The sequence below is a fragment of the Heptranchias perlo genome, chromosome X (genome assembly GCF_035084215.1).
Source record: "Heptranchias perlo isolate sHepPer1 chromosome X, sHepPer1.hap1, whole genome shotgun sequence".
Lineage (NCBI taxonomy): Eukaryota > Metazoa > Chordata > Chondrichthyes > Hexanchiformes > Hexanchidae > Heptranchias > Heptranchias perlo.
Window position 1 is genome coordinate 21,828,361 of NC_090370.1, and position 27,466 is coordinate 21,855,826.

Sequence of the window (27,466 nt, forward strand, 5' to 3'; positions counted from 1 at the left end):
TTCTGTGAACTGCACGGCCCTGCGATTTCAACCCGAGAGATCACAGCTCTTTCCTTTGCTGATTTGGTGGCTCTGAAAAGAGCCTTTGTTGCACTTGGTGCTGAAGGCGGGTCGGGTTTAAGCGCGCTCCCCGCGGATGCGGCGGGCCAGCTGGATGTCTTTGGGCATGATGGTGACTCGCTTGGCGTGGATAGCGCACAGGTTGGTGTCCTCAAACAGCCCCACCAGGTAAGCCTCGCTGGCCTCCTGCAGGGCCATGACGGCCGAGCTCTGGAAGCGCAGGTCTGTCTTGAAGTCCTGAGCGATCTCTCGCACCAGGCGCTGGAAGGGCAGTTTGCGGATGAGCAGCTCGGTGGATTTCTGGTAGCGGCGGATCTCCCGCAGAGCCACAGTGCCGGGTCTGTAGCGATGAGGCTTCTTCACTCCGCCTGTGGCTGGAGCGCTCTTCCGGGCCGCTTTGGTCGCCAACTGTTTGCGAGGAGCTTTCCCGCCGGTCGATTTACGCGCTGTCTGTTTGGTCCTGGCCATTTTCTGAACAGATCTCAACACAACCTGAGACACAGAAACTGTAAATAGCGAGCCGGCTCTGGGGCTGCATTTTAAAGTGTCCGTGAGGAACCGCCCCGGACTGTGATTGGCTGTATTCCGACCCCCAGTCAGGGAGGGACCGCCCCTGGCCTGTGATTGGCTGTATTCCGACCCCCAGTCAGGGAGGGACCGCCCCTGGCCTGTGATTGGCAGGTTTGAACCGAGCTCTGACAGTCAGAACGAAACGGCGGGAGGTCTTGGGCCCCAATTGGCTGAGCTGAAATTAATCATCAATTTCAAAAAGCCCGCCAATTTCAGAGCATCAAATACAGTTTGAAGAAAATTTCATTTCGCTCCAGCAATTTAAGAATCTCTCTCTTTATAATCTCCATTATTTCCTACTCGTCAGCACAAATCTCAGGCTGTTTCACATTCCGGTTCATTCTCTGACCTGTCTGTAAACGGGTGGGAATAAAGTCCCGGTCATTGCTTTCCGTCGGAAGCGGGACAAAGTCCAGCTTCGATTTCAAAAATCCCGCCAGTTCCGGCCCGGTGAACGGCTCCTCAAACAGAAACTTCACATCGAACTGATATTTGAATGAGGGCAAGAAATAAACACCGAGCAGAGAGGACTCAGCGGGAGAGGGAGTGAGGAGGGATTTTACTCTGAGTGAAGAATGTAATGTCTGTGGAAAGACTCTGCATCCCCGCCTGTTCATTTATACCGTGAAACCGGGAATTCCGCTCCTTCTCTCGCGATGGCCGAGAACCCCGGCCATTTTTCTGATCTCCCTGTAACGAGTGCTAGAGAAATCTCCCCATATTAATAGAATATCGGAAACTACTTCCCCACCCCGAGATCGTCCCACTCCCCCTTCCCAGGTCACTGCTCTCTCTGTGAGGCGGTGGGTGGCTCTTAGAAGAGCCTTTGTTTTGTGTTTGGTTGGAAAGGGTCGAGTCGTTCAGCCGCCGAATCCATAGAGGGTGCGGCCCTGCCGTTTCAGAGCGTACACCACATCCATGGCCGTGACCGTCTTGCGCTTGGCGTGTTCAGTGTAAGTGACCGCGTCCCTGATCACATTCTCCAAGAAAACCTTCAGTACCCCACGGGTTTCCTCGTAGATCAGACCCGAGATCCGCTTGACACCGCCACGGCGAGCCAGGCGGCGGATGGCTGGTTTGGTGATCCCCTGGATGTTATCACGAAGAACTTTTCGGTGCCGCTTGGCGCCACCTTTGCCCAGTCCTTTGCCTCCTTTACCTCTGCCAGACATGATAATTCTTCACTGAAATGAACAATGAACTCGTGCTGGTTCCCTTTTTTATGCAGCCTGCCCCGACCTGACTGAAACATGCACAGAGTGAAAGTGGGAGGGGAGGAGACAGAGTGAGAAATTAAACAGGGAGGGGAGGAGACAGAGTGAGATATTAAACAGGGAGGGGAGGAGACAAGTGAGATATTAAACAGGGAGGGGAGGAGACAGAGTGAGAAATTAAACAGGGAGGGGAGGAGACAGAGTGAGATTAAACAGGGAGGGGAGGAGACAAGTGAGATATTAAACAGGGAGGGGCGAGAGAGTCAGAGTGACGGACTGAGCGGAGAGCGGTCTCTGATCTTCCAGCTCCAACTCCAGCTTTCTCCACCCGCCAATTTTAAACCGTTCATCGAGAATAGAACGGAATCACAGCGCTCCGCACAAACCCTTACAGACTCGGGCTTCATAGTCAAGGATTTACAGAAACCCGGAGATTTTAAATAAGCCCCGTTACAATTATCAGTCAGTAATATTCCTGCCTAAATACAGTCCCTTCTATAACTGGTCAACCCGCCTGCTTCCATTTCAGCCCCAGACCCGATTCTATCTCCCAAACATTCCCTCCCAGACGGATTCAGCAGTTCACAAACACATTATTCCAGCTGATTTGGAGAATCTCATGTGTTGGGGTTTGAATTGTGATCGCGGCGGATCTCCGCCAGTTTTCCCCTGTCACGGACCCTGGCCATGAATCTGTGAGAAAAAGAATGAACTGGGACTGGAAGTGAACACGCCCCCAGTTCCAGTGAGGCCCGGCCCGGGTATCCCATTCTCTCTATTTTATATCAGACAGTGGGAGTGGGGCGGGGGTAGGGAATGTCAGCGAGTCACCAGGACCCTGGGTTTATTGTAAATGAGTTCAATCTGAAATCTGAGCCCGGCCCTGGGACAGGAATCATCTGATTCCGGGATCAGCTCTTTTCTGAGAGACGTGGGTGGCTCTGAGAAGAGCCGTTGGGTTCTTGATTTTTTACTTCTTTTTGCCTGCTGCTTTCTTCGGTTTGGGCTTGGCGCTCGGTTTTTGTACCTTCTTCGCCTTCGCCTTCACTGGCTTGGGGGTTTTGGGCTTCTTCACAGCCGCTTTCTTCTTAATTGGTGATTTCGCCGCCTTCTTTGTGGTCGATTTCTTGACAGCTGTTTTCTTGACAGCTGTTTTCTTGACCGCTGGTTTCTTGGCCGTTAATTTCCTGCCCGCTGGTTTCTTGGCCGCTGGTTTCTTTCCGGGAGATTTCTTGGTTCCTTGTTTCTTCACCTTCTTTCCCACTTTTTCCTGGGCTTCCTTCTTAGCGACTCTGAAGGAGCCCGAGGCGCCCGTGCCCTTGATCTGCACCAGGGAGCCTTTTTCCACATTTCTCTTGATACTTAATTTGATCTGGGTCCGGTGCTTCTCCACATCCAGGCCTTTGGTGGCCAGAACCTTCTTTATCGCGGCCAGGGATATCCCCTTGCGATCCTTGCAATCCGCCACAATCTTGAGGATCTGTTCGCCCAATTTGGGACCGGCTGTCTTGGGTCGGTGAACCGCCTTCTTCTTCTTCGGAGCATTGGTTTGAGCGGCGGCGGGAGGTGCGGTTTCGGCGGCTGCAGTATCTGTCATATCCGGGACTCTGAAGAAAATCTCTCTGACAGTCAGAGCTGAGTCAGAAATGAAACGAGAGGCGGCGGCACAGAGCAACTTAAAGGCCCAGAGCGGACGGGGCGGAGACACCCTGCTGTCAGCTCTCGGCACCTCCAGCCTCTCTGTGTTTCTCTCTCCTCTTAAACTACCCGATTCTAATTATAATCGGGCACTCCAGAGTCCCAGACGAGCCCCTTCCCATCTCCAACACCGGAATGTTTGCTGTCGAAAAACTTTCACCGGAATTAAAAGCACCAGTTTCGATTTAAACCCGTTTCATTGCTGCGCTGATCGCGCTCTCTCACCCGATCGCTGACATGATTTCTGTTTTTCGGCTGAAATCTTGAATTGAACAAAAACCGTACCTTAAATTTTCACTTCGGGTCTCGGCAGGGGAGGAGGGCGATCCTTTGACAGGGATTTTAAAAAAAAATACTCAAAAGGGACTCGGACATCCGGCGATGAGACCGGCCACACAAACACAGTGACATTAATCTAACCCGCCCGCCCATTTCACACACTCTCTCTGACACAATGTTCACATCTGTACATTCACAGGACAAACTGTTCGCCAGATTGACAATTCCCGGGACAGACTTTCCTCCCCGCTCGGCCTGTGCTGCGGATTCTCGGGGGTTGGTTGTCGTTTCCCAGCTCAGGAACTGTTAAACACTCTGAGGCCGGCGCTCCTCACAGTCTCTGGTCTCCAGATTCAGGGACAGGAGCCAATCACAGCTCTGGCTGTGATAATCCACATCTGCTTTTACATTATTGTATTGTTCGCACACAGAAATATGTTTGGTTAAGTTGAAAATTCAAATTATCCGCTCTGGGCTCCTCCAGTCTCTCTCTGTTTCCTTCTCCTGCTAAACTGACTGACAGGCAAAAGTAACTGGTGTCCGATCCATCCCATTCTCCACACACAGAGACGGCTGGTTACTGAATAAATTCAACACTCACAGACAGTCCGGAGTCAGACTGTTACAGGCTGTTTCTCGCCACCTTTACTTTTCGGCGGATAAATGCACCGTCAGACCGGCTCATATACAGTAGAAGGGAGAGTAATCGTCTCACCAACAGCACACAGACACAGAATCAGTCTTTCACATTCCATCAGTGGGTCTATATTACGCTCAGTAACAGTGTCCCGCATTCATGTGCAGAACTAAAGAGAGAGAGAGACGGAGCGGCTGATAAACGGACAGACAGAGACACAGTCAGACAGACGCAGAATCAGTCTCACACATCCCATCAATGTGTCCGTTTCACGCTCAGTAAACATTATCCCAGCTTCATGTACAGCACTAGAGAGAGAGAGATACAGACAGGCACAGTATCAGTCTCACACATCCCACCAGTGTGTCTGTATCATGCTCAATAACAGTATCGCACCTCCATATAAAGTACAAGAGAGACAGAGAAACTGAGCTGTAATGAGCGGTATTCACCCAGTAACAAATAGGGAACTATTCCATTCCAATTGCTGTTCCAAGGTTGAATAATTTTAATTGAAAATCACAAACTTTCGGAGGCTTCCTCCTTCCTCAGGTGAATGTGGAAATGAAATCCTCGAAACTTTCGCATTTATAAATCACAGAACAATACCTGGTGATTACAGAAAGTCTTTCCAACTGCCCGTTGCCAAGGCAATCAAAGTGTTCAGACAGAGAGGTGTTACCTACAGGGCCACCGAATATAGGGGATGGCCTCTTTGACATGGTTAGGGTGGAAGCTGGAAAAGTGGACAATCGTGAGGTTGTCCGTGGGCTTGCGGTGGAGTGAGGTGCTGAGGTGCCCGTCTTTGATGGAGATTCGTGTGTCCAAGAAAGAAACTGATTCTGAGGAGTAGTCCAAGAAAGAAACTGATTCTGAGCACCTCACTCTCCCGCAAGACCACGGACAACCTCACGATGCTCCACTTTTCCAGCTTCCACCCTAACCACGTCAAAGAGGCCATCCCCTATGGACAGGCCCTGCGAATACACAGGGTCTGCTCAGACGAGGAGGAACGCGATGGACACCTACAGACGCTGAGAGATGCCATAGTATGAATGGGATATGACGCTGGACTCATCGATCGACAGTTCCGATGGGCCACAGCGAAAAATCCCAGAGACCTCCTCAGAAGACTAACACGGGACGCAACCAACAGAGTACCCTTCGTCGTCCAGTACTTACCCGGAGCGGAGAAACTACGCCATGTTCTCCGCAGCCTTCAACATGTCATCAATGACGACGAACACCTCGCTACGGCCATCCCCGCACCTCCACTACTCGCCTTTAAACAGCCACCTAACCTCAAACAGACCATCGTTCGCAGCAAATTACCCAGCTTTCAGGAGAACAGCGTCCACGACACCACACAACCCTGCCACGGTAACCTCTGCAAGACATGCCAGATCATCGACACAGATACCACCATCACACGAGAGGACACCACCCACCAGGTGCACGATTCATACTCCTGTGACTCGGCCAACGTTGTCTACCTCATACGTTGCAGGAAAGGATGCCCCGGAGCATGGTACATTGGCGAGACCATGCAGACGCTGCGACAACGGATGAACGGACACCGCGCAACAATCGCCAAACAGGAGGGTTCCCTCCCAGTCGGGGAACACTTCAGCAGTCATGGACATTCATCCACCGACCTTCGGGTAAACATACTCCAAGGCGGCCTTCGAGACACACGACAACGCAAAATCGTCGAGCAGAAATTGATAGCCAAATTCCGCACCCATGAGGGCGGCCTCAACCGGGATCTTGGGTTCATGTCACACTACACGTAACCCGACCAGCGATCAAAAGTTATCTGTTTTTAATATAACGGGTCATTTGCTGTCTTTCTCTTCCTTCCGGATGTTTCTATGTTTCTGCCTCTCTCTCTCTGTTTTTTTTCGTTGTTTGTATATTCTGTGGCCCTGCAGGTAACACCTCTCTGTCTGATCACTTTGATTGCCTTGGCAACGGGCAGTTGGAAAGACTTCTGCAATCACCAGGTATTGTTCTGTGATTTATAAATGCGAAAGGTTCGAGGATTTCATTTCCACATTCACCTGAGGAAGGAGGAAGCCTCCAAAAGCTTGTGATTTTCCAATAAAATTGTTGGACTATAACTTGGTGTTGTAAAATTGGTAACAATTGTCAACCCCAGTCCATCACCGGCATCTCCACACCAAGGTTGAATGACAGAAGATGCAGTCTCATCTCCAACTGATCTTATTCCAGAGACAGACACGTTATTAATCCCACTCTCAGGGACAGTGTCACACATTTAACCCTCTCTTGCATATTGTACCCTCTGTAATCTTGCAGCAGAGGGCAGTTCGGTATTACTCTCAGTGACCGAGAGTTTCACTCCGATTGAAATAAACTGGGACTGTTGCCGTCAGATTTTCATCCTGCACAGACCCAGCAAATACACCGAGTCCCACTTTCCTCCCATGTTTCTCCATGATTGGTTTGAGAAATCCTCCCTCCAGTTTCGGGTTCACGCGTTACTTTATCATTAGAGGAACCAAGAATGAACAGAACCCATTGGCTCATTCCACAGCCGCCCACGTTATCTCTGATGGACCATTTACCATCAAAAGATACCGAGAGAAACAGCAGGGATGGAAACATCCAGTTTAACAGTTGGAGATTGTAAAGTCAGTCTGGATTCCAGCGTTCGGCACTGGTGGAATCCCATCTGTTTCCCATTCTGGTGCCTGTTCCTGCACTGCCTGTGGACCCCATTCCCTCTGACCTTTCCCCCACTTCCTTTGCTCAGACTCTGAAAAATTCCAATTGGGGAAAGTTTCCATCGATTTTTGTATTGGGAATTAAACCAGATATCTGCGCATGCGTGACTCAGCCCCGCCCCCAGCGCTGCTTGCTGGTGAGCAGAAGAGCGCATGCGCGCTCCCCTCCCCCAGCTCGGCCTGTGGGCGCCATTCCCTCAGTGAGCGGAAGAAGATGGTTTAAAACAGCCGGGAATGGAGAGATCACGGCCCCCGGGGGAAGGGAGCAAAGAGCAGCCTCGTTACAGCAGCTCATCGCTTCGGGACCGTGTCCGCAGATGGGCTCAGAGATCGGCATTGAGTCCGGGGGAAGGTCAGGGGGAGTCCGGGGGCTGTTTGTAAGAGGCGGAGTGGATCAGGAACTGGTCCCGGAACATGGAGTGAGAGGGGGAAGGGAGAGGTCATTCTCGGGCTGTGTGTGTCCAGGGTGAGGGAGAGAGAATGGGAAGAGCAGGTTGCTTAAAATCATTGCTGCTTTCTCTCCCCAAACCAGTGGTGAAATGTTCCTGGTTTAATTCCAGTCTCACCCTGTTTATTGTTATTGGACAGTGAACAGTTGAAACAGAGCCGGAGAGGAAGGATGTGGGGAGTTTTACAAAGAGCAACTATTGCAGGCAACAGGTGAGAAGTGTGAAGGACACAATTTAAACAGCGGCTGTTTGGTTTTGGTTGAACGGTTAGTCCCATGGGAGAGGGGATTCGAAACCTGACCGTTGCAAAGGCCCCTCCCCATCGGGTAGTCCCATTCATGGATCAGTGCAGGGGTTGGGTTTTTTCTGGATGTCACTAAATTGTTATAAAACAGCCCAACACACCTGGTATACAGAAGCTGAGTGCTGCAGCACTGCAGTGGAGTCAGACACTGACACTCTTTGTATCACTGGTTTTCATTTGTGGATATTCAAAATAATTATTAACAGATATTACATTGATCACTTTTGTATTTTCTACCTCACCTGTTCCTGAGTAACAAGATATAATTTTCTTTTTTCAGGCCAATCCTTGAAGGACCCAGAATAAATGTGATGTTTCCTCCACCCGAGGCAGAAGGAACAGTGCGGCCAGCTCCTTCTCACAAACAGTAGGTACATTATCACACACACAGACACAGACAGGTCATCAGTTCCACAGTCTCAGACAGCAGAAGTGGTCAGTCCCACACTGATCCCAGTTTCCAGAGACACATTTTCAATCCAACAGTCAAACAGAGCAGGTGAGGCAGACGCTGTTTCCATTTCCCCCGAACTCAGTCCCGCTGACAGGAAGATACAAAAATCCCAGTCCAAAATCACATTCCCAGATTGAAAGACACTGTCAATCTCACAATAGGGCAACATTAGCTCTGAATTAAATACCAGATAGAAATCACACATGGTACCCGATTCAAAAGTGCAGAATGAACCCCAATAATGTACCTCGAGCTTCCAATTGAATACTAGCCCAGAACTCACACATGTGAGTTTAATAGATGCAGTATCGATTTGATTAGTGTATCATGAGATACAAATTGCAGGCAAGTCTAAAACACATGTACAGTATCAGATTGAGAAGTGCTGTGACAGTGTAACCTGTGAAACAAATTAGAAACCAGTTTATAATACACTCATTGTATGAGATGTAAAGATAGAGTATCAATTCTATTAGTGCAGACTGAGATATACATTACATACCAGTCCAAAAATCTCATATAATATTCGATTGAAAGAAACAGTATCGATTACAATAGTACAGACTGAGCTGCACATTATATATCAATTCAAAAATCACCATATCAGTTTGAAATATATATTATCATTCACAATATTACACAGAAATATAGATTTAATAGTGGTCCAAAAAGCACACAAATGATTTGATTAGGATTTGGTGCTGGATGATTTTAAAGTTTATCAATATTTACCAATTAAATAATGATAAATACTATTTAAACATGAAGCTATTAAAGCTACAGTATTGTATGTCATAAGATAATCTGAGAGAACAATTATAGACAGATACAGAATGAATCTCACACTCATGTATGGTACCAGAGTTGACAGATACAGAATGAGTCCCACACTCTCATAATGTACCAGATACTGGCAGATAAAGTATGAATCCCACACTCACACAGTACCAGAGACTGAGAGATACAGACTGAATCACACACTCACACACAGTACCAGAGAATGTATCGACAGAATGAATCTCACAATCATATAGAGTACCAGATTACTGATTCAATCCCACACTAACATACATGATGAGAAACTGCATATATAAAGTGAATTCAACATCCACATACAGTACTGGAAACTGACAGACACAGAATGAATCCCACACAGTATCACGGAGTGAGAGGTACAAAATGAATCTCACAGTCACCTACATTACTGCTGGCTGAGTTACAAATTACGTACCAGTCCAAAAATCTCAGTGTCAGATTGAAAGATACAGTATCAATTCCATTCGTGCAGATAAACCACTACAAAAAATATCTGATGCAGATTCAGACTGAAATATACAGTGTTCCATTCATGCAGACTGAGCTCCACATTATATACAAGTTCAAAAATGTCACCATATCAGTTTGGAAGATGCACTAAATCACAGTTGTGTTCACATCGATGCAGATTTAAGAGTAGCCCAAAAAGTGCACTCATTCTCTGATTATAACCTACAGCATCACATGTTAAAGTATATGATTATCTACCAGTTAAATACTGGGAAAAATTATTTATACATTTAGGTATTAAAGATACAGTTTTGAACGCCATACTCTAAACTGAGATACAAATTAGATACAGATAAAGAATGAATCTCATACTCAGTTCCAGTGCCAGAGACTGACATACAGAATGAATCTCACACTCACACAATGTACCAGTGATTGATAGATACAGAACAAATCCCACACTCACAGACAGTAGCACAGACTGACAGATACAGAATTTATATCACTCATATACAGTATCAGAGATTGATGGAAATGGAATGAATGTCTCAATCACATACAGCATCAGAGACTGACAGACATGGAATGAATCCCAAATTCACACAGTGTCAGAGACTGACAGGAACAGAATAAATCACAAAGTACCACAGTCAGACAGATACAGAATGAATCTCACTCACAGACAGTACCAGGGACTGACAGAAATAGAATGAATCCCACACTCACACACAGTAGCACAGGTTGACAGATACAGAATGAATCTCAGTCACATTATTGCAGACTGAGTTACACATAAATCAGTCCAAAAATCTTATTGTTTCATATTGGTAGATAATGTTTCAATTCGATTAGTGCAGACTGAGCCAAACAATACATAGCAGTCGAACAATTTCATACCATATCAGACTCAAAGATACAACATCAATTCCATTAGCATGCACTGAGCTACATGTTACACACCAGTCCAAAAATCTCATACAGTATCAGACTGATAGATTAGTGCAGGGTGAGCTACATTTTACATTCCAGTCCAAAAATCTCATACAATGTCAGACTGAGATACAGAATTAATTCCATTATTATAGACTGAGCGACACATTATATACCAGTCCAATAATTTCACCGTGAACGGATTGAAAGGTACGTTATCATTCACACAAGAGTTCAGAGATTAAGATGTAATACTACTCTGAAACTCACACACATTGTTTGATTTAAGAAAATCCAAAAGTGTATCCATATTAACAAATTAAATACTCGACGAAGAACTGTATATACTTTGAAGTGGAAAAGATACAGTTTCAAATAAGATAATGTAAACTGAAATAAGAATCCAGACTGAATGCAGACTTGCACATTATCTCGGAGACTGAATTACTGAATGAATCCCTCACTGAGATAAAGTAGCAGAGAATGGCAGATACTGAATGTATCCCCCCCACACACAGACAGTACCGGAGACTGACAGATACAGAATAAACCCCATACACATGTACAGTACCAGAGAATGACAGGCACAGAATAAATCCCAAATTCAGATACAGTACCAGAGACTGACAAATCCCACACTCGCATACCTTATCAGAGACTGACAAATGCAGAATGAACCCCAATCTCTGGTACAGTATCAGAGACTGACAGATGCAGAATAAACCTCACACTCATGTACAGTACCAGAGACAGACAGATACAGAATGAATCCCACATGCACACACAGTATCAGAGACTGACAGATACAGAATAAACCCCACACTTGCATACTGAACCCAAGATTGACAGATCTGGAGTAAAACCCACACTCATATACTGGACTAGAGACTGACAGATACAGAATAAACCCCACACTCATATACAGTACCAGAGACAGACAGATACAGAATAAATCCCACGCTCATTTATAGTACCAGAGACTGACAGGCACAGAATGTATCCCACACTCACGTACAGTACCAGAGACAGACAGGTACAGAATAATTCCCGCACTCCTATACATCACCAGAGACAGACAGATACAGAATAAACCCCACATTCATGCACAGTAACAGAGACTGACAATTATAGAGTTAATTCCACACTTGTTAATAGTACCAGGGACTGACAGAATACAGAATAAACCCCACTCTCATACACAGTACCAGAGACTGACCTCTACTGGATATAATCGAGAACTGTATACGAGCGGAACAAATTCACTTTGTCTGTCGTGGTTGCAGAAACAGGAGAATGTGCAATGTGAGGAAAGTCTCTGTCTGTAACTTCTACTCTCGTATTTTTGCACATTTTGATAGTGGAAAATGAGGACAATTTATTCATAATAAAGTTTTGTTTCACTCATTCAATAGTTGTGAATTTGCCCCATTATATTTCACTGTACATTGCGCAGTATTTCTCTCTGATTTCTCAGGTCGATTTACATTACTCCTCTACCCCTTTCAGACTCTTTTTGCCAAGCAGTATGTGGCAAACTTGTTCCCCTGGCAAAATGCACCAGCTCACACCTTTCTATATTGAAATTCAGTGGTCATTTGCACAGCCGTTCTGCAAACTTATTTTTTGCAGTCTTCCTCAGTATTGACTATAACCCCCTAAATCAATTATAAGAATTTAACACAGCATTACATCTAATATTTGGTCAAACAAAATGTACTTGCAGCTCGTCTCCATTCCCAGTTTTTCTAAATCCCACTCGTGCAATATAATGTGAAGAATTAGTTTCTGTTCTGTCCCTCTCTCATCTGCAAACTTCACTGTCCCGGGGTTTGGGGACATCTACTGGCCGGAAGCAGAACTGCAACAGTTCGGAACAAATTGCTGAAACCGGATAATGTGCAGTGTGAGCGTGTTTGTGATTGGTGGCAGGTACTAAATCTGATTGGATATCTGAAGGAATCAATCAGTGAAAGAAACAGGTTTGTCTTTGGGGATGTCGAACTGCTGTGAGACAGGGCCTTGGTGAGACCACATCTGGAGTATTGTGTGCAGTTTTGGTCTCCTTATCTGAGGAAGGATGTCCTTGCCATGGAGGGAGTGCAACGAAGGTTTACCAGACTGATTCCTGGGATGGCAGAACTGACGTATGAGGAGAGATTGGGTCGACTCGGCCAGTATTCACGAGAGTTAAAAGAATGAGAGGTGATCTCATCAAAACATATAAAATTGTAACAGGTCTAGACAGACTAGATGCAGGGAGGATGTTCCCGATGGCTGGGGAGTCCAGAACCAGGGGTCACAGTCTCAGGATACGGGGTATGCAATTTAGAACCGAGATGAGGAGAAAATTCTTCACTCAGAGAGTGGTGAACCTGTGGAATTCTCTACCACAGAAGGCAGTGGAGGCCAAGTCATTAGATGTATTCAAGAAGGAGATGGATATATTTCTTAATGCTGAAGGGACCAAGTGATATCAGAGCCAGACTTTTCAGGAGCGAGATTAGAAAACATTTCTCCACACAAAGGGTGGTAAAAGTTTGGAACTCTCTTCCGCAAACAGCAATTGATACTAGCTCAATTGCTAAATTTAAATCTGAGACAGATAGCTTTTTGGCAACCAAAGGTATTGAGGGATATGGGCCAAAGTCGGGTACATGGAGTTAGATCACAGATCAGCCATGATCTTATCAAATGGCAGAGCAGGCAGGAGGGGCTGAATGGCCGACTCTTGTTCCTATGTTCTTATATGGGGTATAAGCGGGAACAGGGCACTGAATTAGACGATCAGCCATGATCATTTTGAATGGCGGAGCAGGCCCGACGGTCGGAATGGCCACTCTTACTCCGATTTTCCATGTTTCGATGTAAGGTGGCTTCACTCCCATCCGTCAAATCACAATCATTGCCTTCACCCATCCCTCATTAGCATAGGGCTGTGTGGCTGCCTATTTAATCCGAGCTCGGAGCGGATTTGGGTCATTTCTGGTTCAGAAATTCAATTTGAAAATGCCTGAGGACAAGAAAACAGCTCCCAAGAAGGGCGCCAAGAAATCCTTCAGTAAAGCACCAGCCAACAGCGGCAAGAAGTCGCAACTGATACAGGAACAGAATAATTCCCTCGCTCACATCCAATTACAGACAAATGTGATTCACTGATTCAGTAATCGCTGACACAATAATCAACACATCAGTCAGCTTCTGCTATACAAATGTGGGTAAAATAATACAGAGCGAACAAGTAATATTGAATATGAATGTAAAAGGTGTGATCAGTAAGTTCGCTGATGATACAAAAATTGGTAGGGTGGTAAATAGCGAGGAGGATAGCCTCAGTCTGCAGGACGATATAGATGGGTTGGTCAGATGGGCGGAACAGTGGCAAATGGAATTTAACCCGGAAAAGTGTGAGGTGATGCACTTTGGAGGGACTAACAAGGCAAGGGAATACACAATGAATGGGAGGACCCTAGGCAAGACAGAGGGTCAGAGGGATCTTGGTGTGCAAGTTCACAGATCCCTGAAGGCGGCGGAACAGGTCGATAAGGTGGTAAAGAAGGCATATGGATACTTGCATTTATTAGCCGAGGCATAGAATATAAGAGCAAGGAGTTTATGATGGAGCTGTATAAAACACTGGTTAGGCCACAGCTGGAGTACTGTGTGCATTTCTGGTCGCCACACTACAGGAAGGATGTGATCGCTTTGGAGAGGGTGCAGAGGAGATTCACCAGGATGTTACCAGGGCTGGAGCGCTTCAGCTATGAAGAGAGACTGGGAAGATTGGATTTGTTTTCCTTGGAGCAGAGGAGGCTGAGGGGGGACATGATTGAGGTGTACAAAATTATGAGGGGCACAGATAGGATGGATACTAAGGAGCTTTTTCCCTTCGTTGAGGGTTCTATAACAAGGGGGCATAGATTCAAGGTAAAAGGCGGGAGGTTTAGAGGGGATTTGAGAAAGAACTTTTTTACCCAGAGGGTGGTTGGAGTCTGGAACTCACTGCCTGAGAGGGTTGTGGAGGCAGGAACCCTCACAACATTCAAGAAGCATTTGGATGAGCACTTGAAATGCCATAGCATACAAGGCTACGGACCAAATGCTGGAATATGGGATTAGATGAGACAGGGCTTGATGGCCGGCGCGGACACGATGGGCCGAAGGGCCTCTATCCGTGCTGTATAACTCTATGAACTCTAAGTGTAGTCGGAGGATGAGACTGTAAATAATATTGGGTGGAACACAACAGAATGCCTCTTGACGCCGATGATCAAACGTCCCTGGTATTTCTGTATCCCACCCGCCCAGTTTAATGACAATTTTGATATTTTGTCTCATTCACCACACAAACTGCAAATATCAATCTATTGGAGGTTGGCGACATCTGCTGTCCGGAAGCGAGTACTTCAACAGACCGATCTGGATCATTTGTGATGAAAAAGTTATTGTTAGTTCTCGAATCGGAATCAAGTCCTTATTAAATTGATTCCTGACTCTCTTCAGAAAGTAACCAGCCCTTTCATAGATACAGTGGGTGGCTCTGAAAAGAGCCTTTGGGTTATCAGATTAAATCTTGGCCGCTTTACTTGCTCTTGGTGCTCACATTGCTGGTTTTCTTCGGCAGCAGCACGGCCTGGATATTAGGCAGCACCCCGCCCTGAGCGATGGTCACCCGTCCCAGGAGCTTGTTGAGCTCCTCGTCGTTGCGGATGGCGAGTTGCAGGTGTCTGGGGATGATGCGGGTCTTCTTGTTGTCCCGGGCCGCGTTGCCGGCCAGCTCGAGGATTTCAGCCGTCAGATACTCGAGCACAGCAGCCAGATAGACCGGGGCTCCGGCACCCACAGGTGCCTGTGAACACGGCCCACAGGGAACTGGAGTCCGGCCCGGGATGAGCGAGACTTGGCCTTGGCCCGAGCTTTACCTCCAGTTTTTCCTCTTCCAGACATTTTCACAATCTCACAAACACTTTCACAAAGAATGAATGATGTGGAGATGCCGGTGATGGACTGGGGTTGACAATTGTAAACAATTTTACAACACCAAGTTACAGTCCAGCAATTTTATTTTAAATTCACAAGCTTTCGGAGGCTTCCTCCTTCGTCAGGTGAACGATGTGAAAATGAAATCCTCGAAATGAAATCGCATTTATAATTCACAGAACAATGCTTGGTGATTACAGACAGTTTTTTCAACTGCCCGTTGCCAAGGCAATCAGTGTGCAGACAGACAGGTGTTACCTGCCAGGTCTCAGAATATACAAATCACCAAAAAAAACAACAAACAAAAAAAAACAGAGATGGAGAGGTAGAAACATAGAAAAGACAGCAACTGACCCGTTGGAGGAGATGCCGGTGTCGGGGTGAACCTGCCTCATCACTTTGTAGATGTAGATGGAGTAACTCTCCTTCCTCGACTTTCTCCGCTTCTTGCCGCCCTTGCCCGGTGCTTTATTCAAGGTTTTTTTGGCGCCCTTCTTGGGAGCTGCTTTCTTGTCCTCAGGCATTTTCAAACTCAATTTCAGACCCAGAAATGACCCAAATCCGCTCCGAGCTCGGATTAAATCGGCAGCCCCACAGCCCTATGGTAATGAGGGATGGGTGAAGGCAATGATTGTGATTGGGTCATTGGGAGTGATGCAACGTCACCTTTTCTTTTCACTCTCTGATTGGATATCTGAAGAAACCAATCAGATTTAGTATCCGCCACCAATCACGATGTGGAGATGCCGGTGATGGACTGGGGTTGACAATTGTAAACAATTTTACAACACCAAGTTATAGTCCAGCAATTTTATTTTAAATTCACAAGCTTTCGGAGATTTTCTCCTTCCTCAGGCAAATGTTTCAAGATCTCCTTGAAGCCTACGCATTTATACATATTGAACAATAATAAATGGTGTTTACAGACTGCCTCTGCAACTGCCCGTTGCCAAGGCAATCACCGTGTTCAGACAGAGAGGTGTTACCTGCAGAACCTCCGAATACACATTCAATAAAAAAACAAACAGGGAAAAAAAAACAGAGAAAAAAAAACACAGAGAGAGGCAGAAACATCCGGAAGGCAGAGAGAGCCAGCAAATGACCCATTATATTAAAAACAGATAACATTTGTTCGCTGGTGGGGTAACGTGTAGCGTGACATGAACCCAAGATCCCGGTTGAGGCCGTCCTCATGGGTGCGGAACTTGGCTATCAATTTCTGCTCGACGATTTTGCGTTGTCGTGTGTCTCGAAGGCCGCCTTGGCGCCTACTCCAAGGCGGCCTTCGAGACACACGACAACGCAAAATCGTCGAGCAGAAATTGATAGCCAAGTTCCGCACCCATGAGGACGGCCTCAACCGGGATCTTGGGTTCATGTCACGCTACACGTTACCCCACCAGCGAACAAATGTTATCTGTTTTTAATATAATGGGTCATTTGCTGGCTCTCTCTGCCTTCCGGATGTTTCTGCCTCTCTCTGTGTTTTTTTTTCTCTGTTTTTTTTTCCCTGTTTGTTTTTTTATTGAATGTGTATTCGGAGGTTCTGCAGGTAACACCTCTCTGTCTGAACACGGTGATTGCCTTGGCAACGGGCAGTTGCAGAGGCAGTCTGTAAACACCATTTATTATTGTTCAATATGTATAAATGCGTAGGCTTCAAGGAGATCTTGAAACATTTGCCTGAGGAAGGAGAAAATCTCCGAAAGCTTGTGAATTTAAAATAAAATTGCTGGACTATAACTTGGTGTTGTAAAATTGTTTACAACAGCCACCAATCACAAACACGCTCACACTGCACATTGTCCGGTTTCAGCAATTTGTTCCGAACTGTTGCAGTTCTGCTTCCGGCCAGTAGATGTCCCCAAACCCCGGGACAGTGAAGTTTGAAGATGAGAGAGGGACAGAACAGAAACTAATTCTTCACATTATATTGCACGAGTGGGATTTAGAAAAACTGGGAATGGAGACGAGCTGCAAGTACATTTTGTTAGACGAAACCTTCGTTGTAATGGTGTGTTAAATTCTTACAATTAATTTAGGGGGTATTGTCGATACCGAGGAAGATTGCAACAAAATACAAGACGACTTTAATCAGCTTGCTGAATGGCGGTGTAAATGGCCATTGAATTTCCATATTGAAAGGTGTGAGCTGGTGCATTTTGCTTGGGGGAATAAGGAGGCCACATACTGCTTGGAAAATAAGAGTCTAAATGGGGTAAAAGAGCAAAGGGATTTCGGGGTACAGATTGACAAATCATTAAAAGTAGCAGCACAGGATGATATGGACATAAAAAAGCAAACACAGCACTGTGGTTTAATTCTAGAGGAATAGAATTGAAAAGCAAATAAGTTATGTTGAACTGTAATTTAAACTGTCAAACCTTTGGCCAAACTGTTAAGCCTTCTCTTTCTGAAATCCGTGCTGACTATTCATTATTATATTTTCGGTTTCTAGATGTTTTTCTATTGCATCATTGAGTAAAAGATTCCATGATCAATCCTACCACCGACCTTTAGTTAACTGGTCTATAGTTCCCTGGACTTGTTCTATCTCCTGTATTAAAATATAAGAATTACATTAGCTGTCATCCAGTCCTCTGTCACTATTCCTTCTTGTGATGATTTTTCCTGTACATGTAACATTGCCTCTGCTATCTCTTCCTTTGCTTCATTTAATATGTGCGGGTGCAATCCATCTGGACCGGGAGTTTATCCGCCCTTTCGAACTAAAATGTCTTTATATCTTTATTGATCTCTTCCTCTAATATCATATTCACCCTGTTAATCTCTCGGGTAAATACTGAGGCAAAGTAATAATTCAATATTGCTGTCATTTCGCTGACGTTATCTGTGAGTTTATCTTGTGCATCACTCAAGCAATTCTGATTTTCCTTTTGTTATTTTTGTATCTGTGGAATAATTTACTATTTATTTTTATATTCCCTGATAATTTGATTTCCTGGTTCCTGTTTGCTTCCCTAATTGTTTTGGTGACTTCTTCCGAACCTCTTCCTATTCGCTTTTGCCATCCTCTTATTTAATATCTATGAATGAGAAATTCCACCAGCTTGTTGTGTCTGTTCAGGGACTGATGTTTGGGAACTATTTATTGTCTATGATTAAAGTGCCAGAAACCCAAAGGGAGCAATTCAGTCCGAAACTCCACAGAAACACTCCACTTCTCCCTCCTGGTGAAATAAGGCGCTATAATGGTGAGTATAGCTGCCTTCCAAGCAGTTAATTCCAACAGGTTTGAATCCCAGCACGCTGAATTCAGAAACACCAAGACTGGAACCGAATTTGATGATGTTCAGAGGGACAGTGTTTCCAAAACACAAACGTGTCTAATTTATATAAAAAATACTATTAAAATTCATTTATTTCCACCATAGTGTTGAATTTAACTCTGTTCTTTGTATTATTATTTGTCCTGATCTGTACGGTGGAGACGGGACACAATTGCTCGGATTCAGTGAAATTAATTGTTTTTCTGAAGTTTTTCCCTCTGCTGATTCCCGTTCCTTTTTTAAATTATGTCTGATTAACCTTTCTGATCGAGAGAAGGGTCATTGTCCTGAACCGTTAACCCGAGCTTCTCTTCTCCACAGATGCTGCCGGACCTGCTGAGTCTTTCCAACATTTTCGGTTTAAATTTTTTCTATATTTTATCCCTTTCACTTTTGACGGTCGCCGTTGAAACTTTGCGCTCAGTTTTTATTTGTGTTTCAGTTTGGTTTATTTGAATTAATATAAATCGTGTCCTGAGAAATCAGACAGAAATATTGCGCAATGTAGAGTGAAATATAATGGGGCAACTTTCGAATGAGCAAAACAAAAACTTTATTATGAATCAATTGTCTCATTTTTCACTGACAAAATATGAAAAAATATGAGAGTAGAAGTTACAGAGAGAAACTATTTCCTCACATTGCACATTGTCCTGAATCTGCAACAACGACAGATGATGTGAATTTATTCCACTCTGTTACAGTTCTCACTTATGGCCAGTAGGTGTCAGATTGTATGTGAGTGTGAGATTAATTCTCTGTCTGTCAGTCTCCAGCACAGTCTGTGAGTGTGGGATTAATTCTGTATCTGTCAGTCTCTGTAACTGTGTGTGAGTGTGGGATTCATTCTGTATCTGTCAGTCTCTGGTGCTGTGTGTGAGTGTGGGATTCATTCTGCATCTGTCAGTCTCTGATAATGTATGTGAGTGTGGGATTCATTCTGTATCTGTCAGTCTCTGATACTGTATGTGAGTGTGGGATTCATTCTGCATCTGTCAGTCTCTGATACTCTGTGTGTGTGTGCAATTCATTCTGTATCTGTCAGTCTCTGAAAATGTATGTGAGTGTGGGATTCATTCTGTATCTGTCAGTCTCTGGTACTGTATGTGAGTGTGGGATTCATTCTGCATCTGTCAGTCTCTGGTACTGTGTGTGAGTGTGGGATTCATTCTGCATCTGTCAGTCTCTGATACAGTGTGTGAGTGTGGGATTCATTCTGTATCTGTCACTCTCTGGTACTGTGTGTGAGTGTGGGATTCATTCTGTATCTGTCAGTCTCTGGGACTGTGTGTGAGTGTGGGATTCATTCTGCATCTGTCAGTCTCTGATAATGTATGTGAGTTTGGGATTCATTCTGCATCTGTCAGTCTCTGACAATGTATGTGAGTGAGGGATTCATTCTGCATCTGTCAGTCTCTGGTACAGGATGTAAGTTTGGGATTCATTCTGTATCTGTCAGTCTCTGACACTGTGTGTGAGTGTGGGATTCATTCTACATCTGTCATCGTCTGGTCCTGTATGTGAGTGTGGGATTCATTCTGCATCTGTCAGTCTCTGCAACTGAATGTGAGTGTGGGATTCATTCTGTATCTGTCAGTCTCTGATAATGTGTGTGAGTGTGGGATTCATTCTGTATCTGTCAGTCTCCAGTACTTAGTGTGAGTGTGGGATTCATTCTGCATCTGTCAGTCTCTGGTACTGTGTGTGAGTGTGGGATTCATTCTGTATCTGTCAGTCTCTGATACTGTATGTGAGTGTGGGATTCATTCTGTATCTGTCAGTCTCTGATACTCTGTGGGAGTGTGGGATTCATTCTGTATCTGACAGTCTCTGGTACTGTGTGTGAGTGTGGGGTTCTTTCTGCATCTTTCAGTCTCTGGCACTGTGTGTGAGTGTGGGATTCTTTCTGTATCTGTCAGTCTCTGATACTGTGTGTGAGTGTGGGATTCATTCTGTATCTATCAGTCTCTGGTACTGTGTGTGAGTGTGGGATTCATTCTGTATCTGTCAGTCTCTGACAATGTATGTGAGTTTGGGATTCATTCTGTATCTGTCAGTCTCTGGTACTGTATGTGAGTGTGGGATTCATTCTGTATCTGTCAGTCTCTGATACTGTGTGTGAGTGTGGGATTCATTCTGCATCTGTCAGTCTCTGACAATGTATGTGAGTGTGGGATTCATTCTGTATCTGTCAGTCTCTGCAACTGTATGTGAGTGTGGGATTCATTCTGTATCTGTCAGTCTCTGATACTGTGTGTGAGTGTGGGATTCATTCTATATCTGTCAGTCTCCAGTACTTTGTGTGAGTGTGGGATTTATTCTGCATCTGTCAGTCTCTGATACTGCATGTGAGTGTGGGATTCATTCTGTATCTGTCAGTCTCTGAAAATGTATGTGAGTGTGGGATTCATTCTGCATCTGTCAGTCTCTGAAAATGTATGTGAGTGTGGGATTCATTCTGGAAATGTCAGTCTCTGGTACTGTATGTGAGTGTGGGATTCATTCTGTATCTGTCAGTCTCTGGTACTGTGTGTGAGTGTGGGATTCATTCTGTTTCTGTCAGTCTCTGATACTGTGTGTGAGCTTGAAATTCATTCTGTATCTGTCAGTCTCTGAAACTGTGTGTGAGTGTGGGATTCATTCTGTATCTGTCAGTCTCTGGTACTGTGTGTGAGTGTGGGATTCATTCTGCATCTGTCAGTCTCTGATACAGTGTGTGAGTGTGGGATTCATTCTGTATCTGTCACTCTCTGGTACTGTGTGTGAGTGTGGGATTCATTCTGTATCTGTCAGTCTCTGATAATGTATGTGAGTGTGGGATTCATTCTGTATCTGTCAGCCTCTGACAATGTATGTGAGTGAGGGATTTATTCTGTATCTGTCTGTCTCAGGTACAGGATGTGAGTGTGGGATTCTTTCTGCATCTGTCAGTCTCTGCAACTGAATGTGAGTGTGGGATTCATTCTGTATCTGTCAGTCTCTGATACTGTGTGTGAGTGTGCGATTCAATCTGTATCTGTCAGTCTCTGATAATTTGTGTGAGTGTGGGATTCATTCTGTATCTGTCAGTCTCTAGTACTTGGTGTGAGTGTGGGATTCATTCTGCATCTGTCAGTCTCTGATACTGTATGTGAGTGTGGGATTCATTCTGTATCTGTCATTCTCTGGTACTGTGTGTGAGTGTGGGATTCATTCTGTATCTGTCAGTCTCTGATACTGTATGTGAGTGTGGGATTCATTCTGTATCTGTCAGTCTTTGGTGCTGTGTGTGAGTGTGTGGGGTTCTTTCTGTATCTTTCAGTCTCTGGCACTGTCTGTGAGTGTGGGATTCTTTCTGTATCTGTCTGTCTCTGATACTGTGTGTGAGTGTGGGATTCATTCTGTATCTGTCAGTCTCTGATACTGTGTGTGAGTGTGGGATTCATTCTCCATCTGTCAGTCTCTGATACTGTGTGTGAGTGTGGGATTCATTCTGTGTCTGACAGTCTCTGGTACTGTGTGTGAGTGTGGGGTTCTTTCTGTATCTTTCAGTCTCTGGCACTGTATGTGAGTGTGGGATTCATTCTGCATTTGTCAGTCTCTGGTACTGTGTGTGAGTGTGGGATTCATTCTGTATCTGTCAGTCTCTGAAAATGTATGTGAGTGTGGGATTCATTCTGTATCTGTCAGTCTCTGAAAATGTATGTGAGTGTGGGATTCATTCTGTATCTGTCAGTCTCTGGTACTGTGTGTGAGTGTGGGGTTCTTTCTGTATCTTTCAGTCTCTGGCAATGTGTGTGAGTGTGCAATTCATTCTGTATCTGTCAGTCTCTGAAAACGTATGTGAGTGTGGGATTCATTCTGTATCTGTCAGTCTCTGGTACTGCATGTGAGTGTGGGATTCATTCTGTATCTGTCAGTCTCTGGTACTGTGTGTGAGTGTGGGATTCATTATGTATCTGTCAGTCTCTGGTACTGTGTGTGAGTGTGGGATTCATTCTGCATCTGTCAGTCTCTGATACAGTGTGTGAGTGTGGCATTCATTCTGCATCTGTCAGTCTCTGGTACTGTATGTGATTGTGGGATTCATTCTGTATCTGTCAGTCTCTGATAATGTGTTTGAGTGTGGGATTCAACCTGTATCTGTCAGTCTCTGGAACTGTGTGTGAGTTTGGGATTCATTCTGCATCTGTCAGTCTCTGATACTGTATGTGAGTGTGGGATTCATTCAATATCTGTCAGTCTCTGGTACTGTGTGTGAGTGTGGGATTCATTCTGTATCTGTCAGTCTCTGATACTGTGTGTGAGTGTGGGATTCATTCTGTACCTGTCAGTCTCTGATACTGTGTGTGAGTGTGGGATTCATTCTGCATCTGTCAGTCTCTGGTACTGTGTGTGAGTTTGGGATTCATTCTGTATCTGTCAGTCTCAGGTACAGTGTGTGAGTGTGGGATTCATTCTGCATCTGACAGTCTCTGATACTGCGTGTGAGTGTGGGATTCATTCTGTATCTGTCAGTCTCTGCTACTGTATGTGAGTGTGGGATTCATTCTGTATCTGTCAGTCTCTGGTACTGTGCGTGTCTGTGGGATTCATTCTGTTTCTGTCAGTCTCTGATACTGTGTGTGAGCGTGCAATTCATTCTGTATCTGTCAGTCTCTGATACTGTGTGTGAGTGTGGGATTCATTCTGTATCTGTCAGTCTCTGTTACTGTCTGTGAGTGTGGGATTCATTCTGCATCTGTCAGTCTCTGATACAGTGTGTGAGTGTGGGATTCATTCTGTATCTGTCAGTCTCTGGTACCGTATGTGAGTGTGGGATTCATTATGTATCTGTCAGTCTCTGGTACTGTGTGTTAGTGTGGGATTCATTCTGTATCTGTCAGTCTCTGATACTGTGTGTGAGTTTGGGATTCATTCTGTATCTGTCAGTCTCTGATACTGCATGTCAGAGTGGGATTCATTCTGCATCTGTCAGCCTCTGGTCCTGTATGTGAGTGTGGGATTCATTCTGCATCTGTCAGTCTCTGCAACTGAATGTGATTGTGGGATTCATTCTGTTTCTGTCAGTCTCTGATACTCTGAGGGAGTGTGGGATTCATTCTGTATCTGACAGTCTCTGGTACTGTGTGTGAGTGTGGGGTTCTTTCTGCATCTTTCAGTCTCTGGCACTGTGTGTGAGTGTGGGATTCTTTCTGTATCTGTCAGTCTCTGATACTGTGTGTGAGTGTGGGATTCATTCTGTATCTACCAGTCTCTGGTACTGGACGTGAGTGTGGGATTCATTCAATATCTGTCAGTCTCTGGTACTGTGTGTGAGTGTGGGATTCATTCTGTATCTGTAAGTCTCTGAAACTGTATGTGAGTGTGGGATTCATTCAATATCTGTCAGTCTCTGTTACTGTGTGTGAGTGTGGGATTCATTCTGTATCTGTCAGTATCTGACAATGTATGTGAGTGTGGGATTCATTCTGCATCTGTCAGTCTCAGGTCCAGTGTGTGAGTGTGGGATTCATTCTGTATCTGTCAGTCTCTGACAATGTATGTGAGTGAGGGATTCATTCTGTATCTGTCAGTATCAGGGACAGTGTGTGAGTGTGGGATTCATTCTGCATCTGACAGTCTCTGATACTGTGTGTGAGTGTGGGATTCATTCTGTATCTGTCAGCCTCTGGTACTGTATGTGAGCGTGGGATTCATTCTGTATCTGTCAGTCTCTGCAACTGTATGTGAGTGTGGGATTCATTCTGTATCTGTCAGTCTCTGATACTGTGTGTGAGTGTGGGATTCAATCTGTATCTGTCAGTCTCTGATCATGTGTGTGAGTGTGGGATTCATTCTGTATCTGTCAGTCTCTAGTACTTTGTGTGAGTGTGGGATTTATTCTGCATCTGTCAGTCTCTGATACTGCATGTGAGTGTGGGATTCATTCTGTATCTGTCAGTCTCTGATACGGTATGTGAGTGTGGGATTCATTCTGTATCTGTCAGTCTCTGACACTGTGTGAGTGTGGGATTCATTCTGTATCTGTCAGTCTCTGACACTGTGTGTGAGTGTGGGATTCATTCTGTATCTGTCAGTCTCTGGTGCTGTGTGTGAGTGTGGGATTCATTCTGTATCTGTCAGTCTCTGTTACTGTCTGTGAGTGTGGGATTCATTCTGCATCTGTCAGTCTCTGATACAGTGTGTGAGTTTGGGATTCATTCTGTATCTGTCAGTCTCTGATACTGCATGTGAGAGTGGGATTCATTCTGCATCTGTCAGTCTCTGGTACTGTGTGTGAGTGTGGGATTCATTATGTATCTGTCAGTCTCTGATATTGTACGTGAGTGTGGGATTCATTCTGTATCTGTCAATCTCAGATACTGTGTGTGAGTTTGGGATTCCTTCTGTATCTGTCAGTCTCTGGTACTGTGTGTGAGTGTGGGATTCATTCTGTATCTGTCAGTCTCTGGTACTGTATGTGAGTGTGGGATTCATTCTGTATCTGTCAGTCTCTGATACTGTGTGTGAGTGTGGGATTCATTCTGTATCTGTCAGTCTCTGGTACTGTGTGCATGTGGGATTCATTTTTTTGTGTCAATCTCTGATACTGTGTGTGAGTGTGGGATTCATTCTGTATCTGTCAGTCTCTGATACTGTGTGCATGTGGGATTCATTTTTTTGTGTCAATCTCTGATACTGTGTGTGAGTGTGGGATTCATTCTGTATCTGTCAGTCTCTGGTACTGTGTGCATGTGGGATTCATTTTTTTGTGTCAATCTCTGATACTGTGTGTGAGTGTGCAATTCATTCTGCATCTGTCAGTCTCTGGCGCAGTGTGAAAGTTTGGGATTCATTCTGCATCTGTCAGTCTCTGATACTGTGTGCATGTGGGATTCATTCTGTATGTGTCAATCTCTGATACTGTGTGTGAGTGTGCAATTCATTCTGTGTCTGTCAGTCTCTGATATTGTACGTGAGTGTGGGATTCATTCTGCATCTGTCAATCTCAGATACTGGATGTGAGTGTGGGGTTCATTCTGCGTCTGTCAGTCTCTGGTACTGTGTGTGTGTGGGATTCATTCTGTATCTGTCAGTTTCTGATAATGTATGTGAGTGTGGGATTCATTCTGCATCTGTCAGTCTCTGATACTGTGTGTGAGTGTGGGATTCATTATGTATCTGTCAGTTTCTGATAATGTATGTGAGTGTGGGATTCATTCTGTGTCTGTCAGTCTCTGGTACTGTCTGTGAGTGTGGGATTCATTCTGTATCTGTCAGTCTCCGGTACTGTGTGTGAGTGTGGGATTCATTCTGTGTCTGTCAGTCTCTGATACTGTGTGTGAGTGTGGGATTCATTCTGTATCTGTCAGTCTCTGATTCTGTATGTGAGTGTGGGATTCATTCTGTATCTGTCAGTCTCTGGTATTGTGTGTGAGTGTGGGATTCATTCTGTATCTGTCAGTCTCTGGTATTGTGTGTGAGTTTGGGATTCATTCTGTATCTGTCAGTCTCTGATACTGTGTGTGAGTCTGGGATTCATTCTGCATCTGTCAGTCTCTGGTACTGTGTGTGAGTGTGGGATTCATTCTGTATCTGTCAGTCTCTGATACTATGTGTGAGTGTGGGATTCATTCTGTATCTGTCAGTCTCTGCTACTGTGTGTGAGTGTGGGATTCATTCTGTATCTGTCAGTCTCTGATAATGTATGTGAGTGTGGGATTCCATCTGTGTCTGTCAGTCTCTGGTCCTGTGTGTGAGTGTGGGATTAATTCTGTATCTGTCAGTCTCTGATACTGTATGTGAGTGTGGGATTCATCCTGTATCTGTCAGTCTCTGATGATGTATGTGAGTGTGGGATTCATTCTGTATCTGTCAGTCTCTGGTACTGTGTGTGAGTGTGGGATTCATTCTGCATCTGTCAGTCTCTGATACTGTGTGTGAGTGTGGGATTCATTCTGTATCTGTCAGTCTCTGGTACTGTGTGTGAGTGTGGGATTCATTCTGTATCTGTCAGTCTCTGATACTGTGTGTGAGTGTGGGATTCATTCTGCATCTGTCAGTCTCAGATACTGTGTGTGAGTGTGGGATTCATTCTGTATCTGTCAGTCTCTGATACTGTGTGTGAGTGTGGGATTCATTCTGCATCTGTCAGTCTCAGATACTGTATGTGAGTGTGGGATTCATTCTGCATCTGTCAGTCTCTGGTACTGTGTGTGAGTGAGGGATTCATTCTGTATCTGTCAGTCTCTGATATTGTACGTGAGTGTGGGATTCATTCTGTATCTGTCAGTCTCTGATATTGTACGTGAGTGTGGGATTCATTCTGTATCTGTCAATCTCAGATACTGCATGTGAGTGCGGGATTCATTCTGCGTCTGTCAGTCTCTGGTACTGTGTGTGTGTGGGATTCATTCTGTATCTGTCAGTCTCTGATTCTGTGTGTGAGTGTGGGATTCAATCTGTATCTGTCAGTCTCTGATCCTGTGTGTGAGTTTGGGATTCCTTCTGTATCTGTCAGTCTCTGGTACTGTGTGTGAGTGTGGGATTCATTCTGTATCTGTCAGTCTCTGGTACTGTATGTGAGTGTGGGATTCATTCTGCATCTGTCAGTCTGTGATACAGTGTGT

At 44.9% G+C, this 27,466-nt stretch overlaps 2 protein-coding genes and 1 pseudogene across 2 annotated transcripts; all 3 read right to left on the bottom strand.

Moving 5' to 3' along the window:
- Window positions 1-1,434: 1,434 nt before the first annotated feature.
- On the bottom strand, window positions 1,435-1,802 carry LOC137306864 (histone H4). Its single transcript, XM_067976259.1, has one exon. The coding sequence runs from the start codon at window positions 1,800-1,802 to the stop codon at window positions 1,491-1,493; it is 312 nt and encodes a 103-aa protein (XP_067832360.1). The 3' UTR covers window positions 1,435-1,490.
- Window positions 1,803-2,814: 1,012 nt separating this feature from the next.
- LOC137306912 (histone H1-like) lies at window positions 2,815-3,441 on the bottom strand. The gene is made up of 2 exons (XM_067976294.1): window positions 3,262-3,441; window positions 2,815-3,168 (listed from the first exon to the last, which is right to left on the bottom strand). The coding sequence occupies exons 1-2, from the start codon at window positions 3,439-3,441 to the stop codon at window positions 2,815-2,817; spliced, it is 534 nt and encodes a 177-aa protein (XP_067832395.1).
- An 11,779-nt stretch (window positions 3,442-15,220) lies between these two features.
- Window positions 15,221-27,466, bottom strand: part of LOC137306863 (histone H2A-like) — a 223,927-nt pseudogene continuing 211,681 nt past the window's right edge.

What these genes read in the sequence shown, in the direction of transcription:
- LOC137306864 (XM_067976259.1), bottom strand. Translation starts at nt 1,802, where the DNA reads ATGTCTGGCAGAGGTAAAGGAGGCAAAGGACTGGGCAAAGGTGGCGCC.
- LOC137306912 (XM_067976294.1), bottom strand. Translation starts at nt 3,441, where the DNA reads ATGACAGATACTGCAGCCGCCGAAACCGCACCTCCCGCCGCCGCTCAA. An exon ending in CCCTGGCCGCGATAAAGAAG is followed by an intron (nt 3,169 to 3,261) that starts GTTCTGGCCACC and finishes TCCCTGGTGCAG; the next exon opens with ATCAAGGGCACGGGCGCCTC.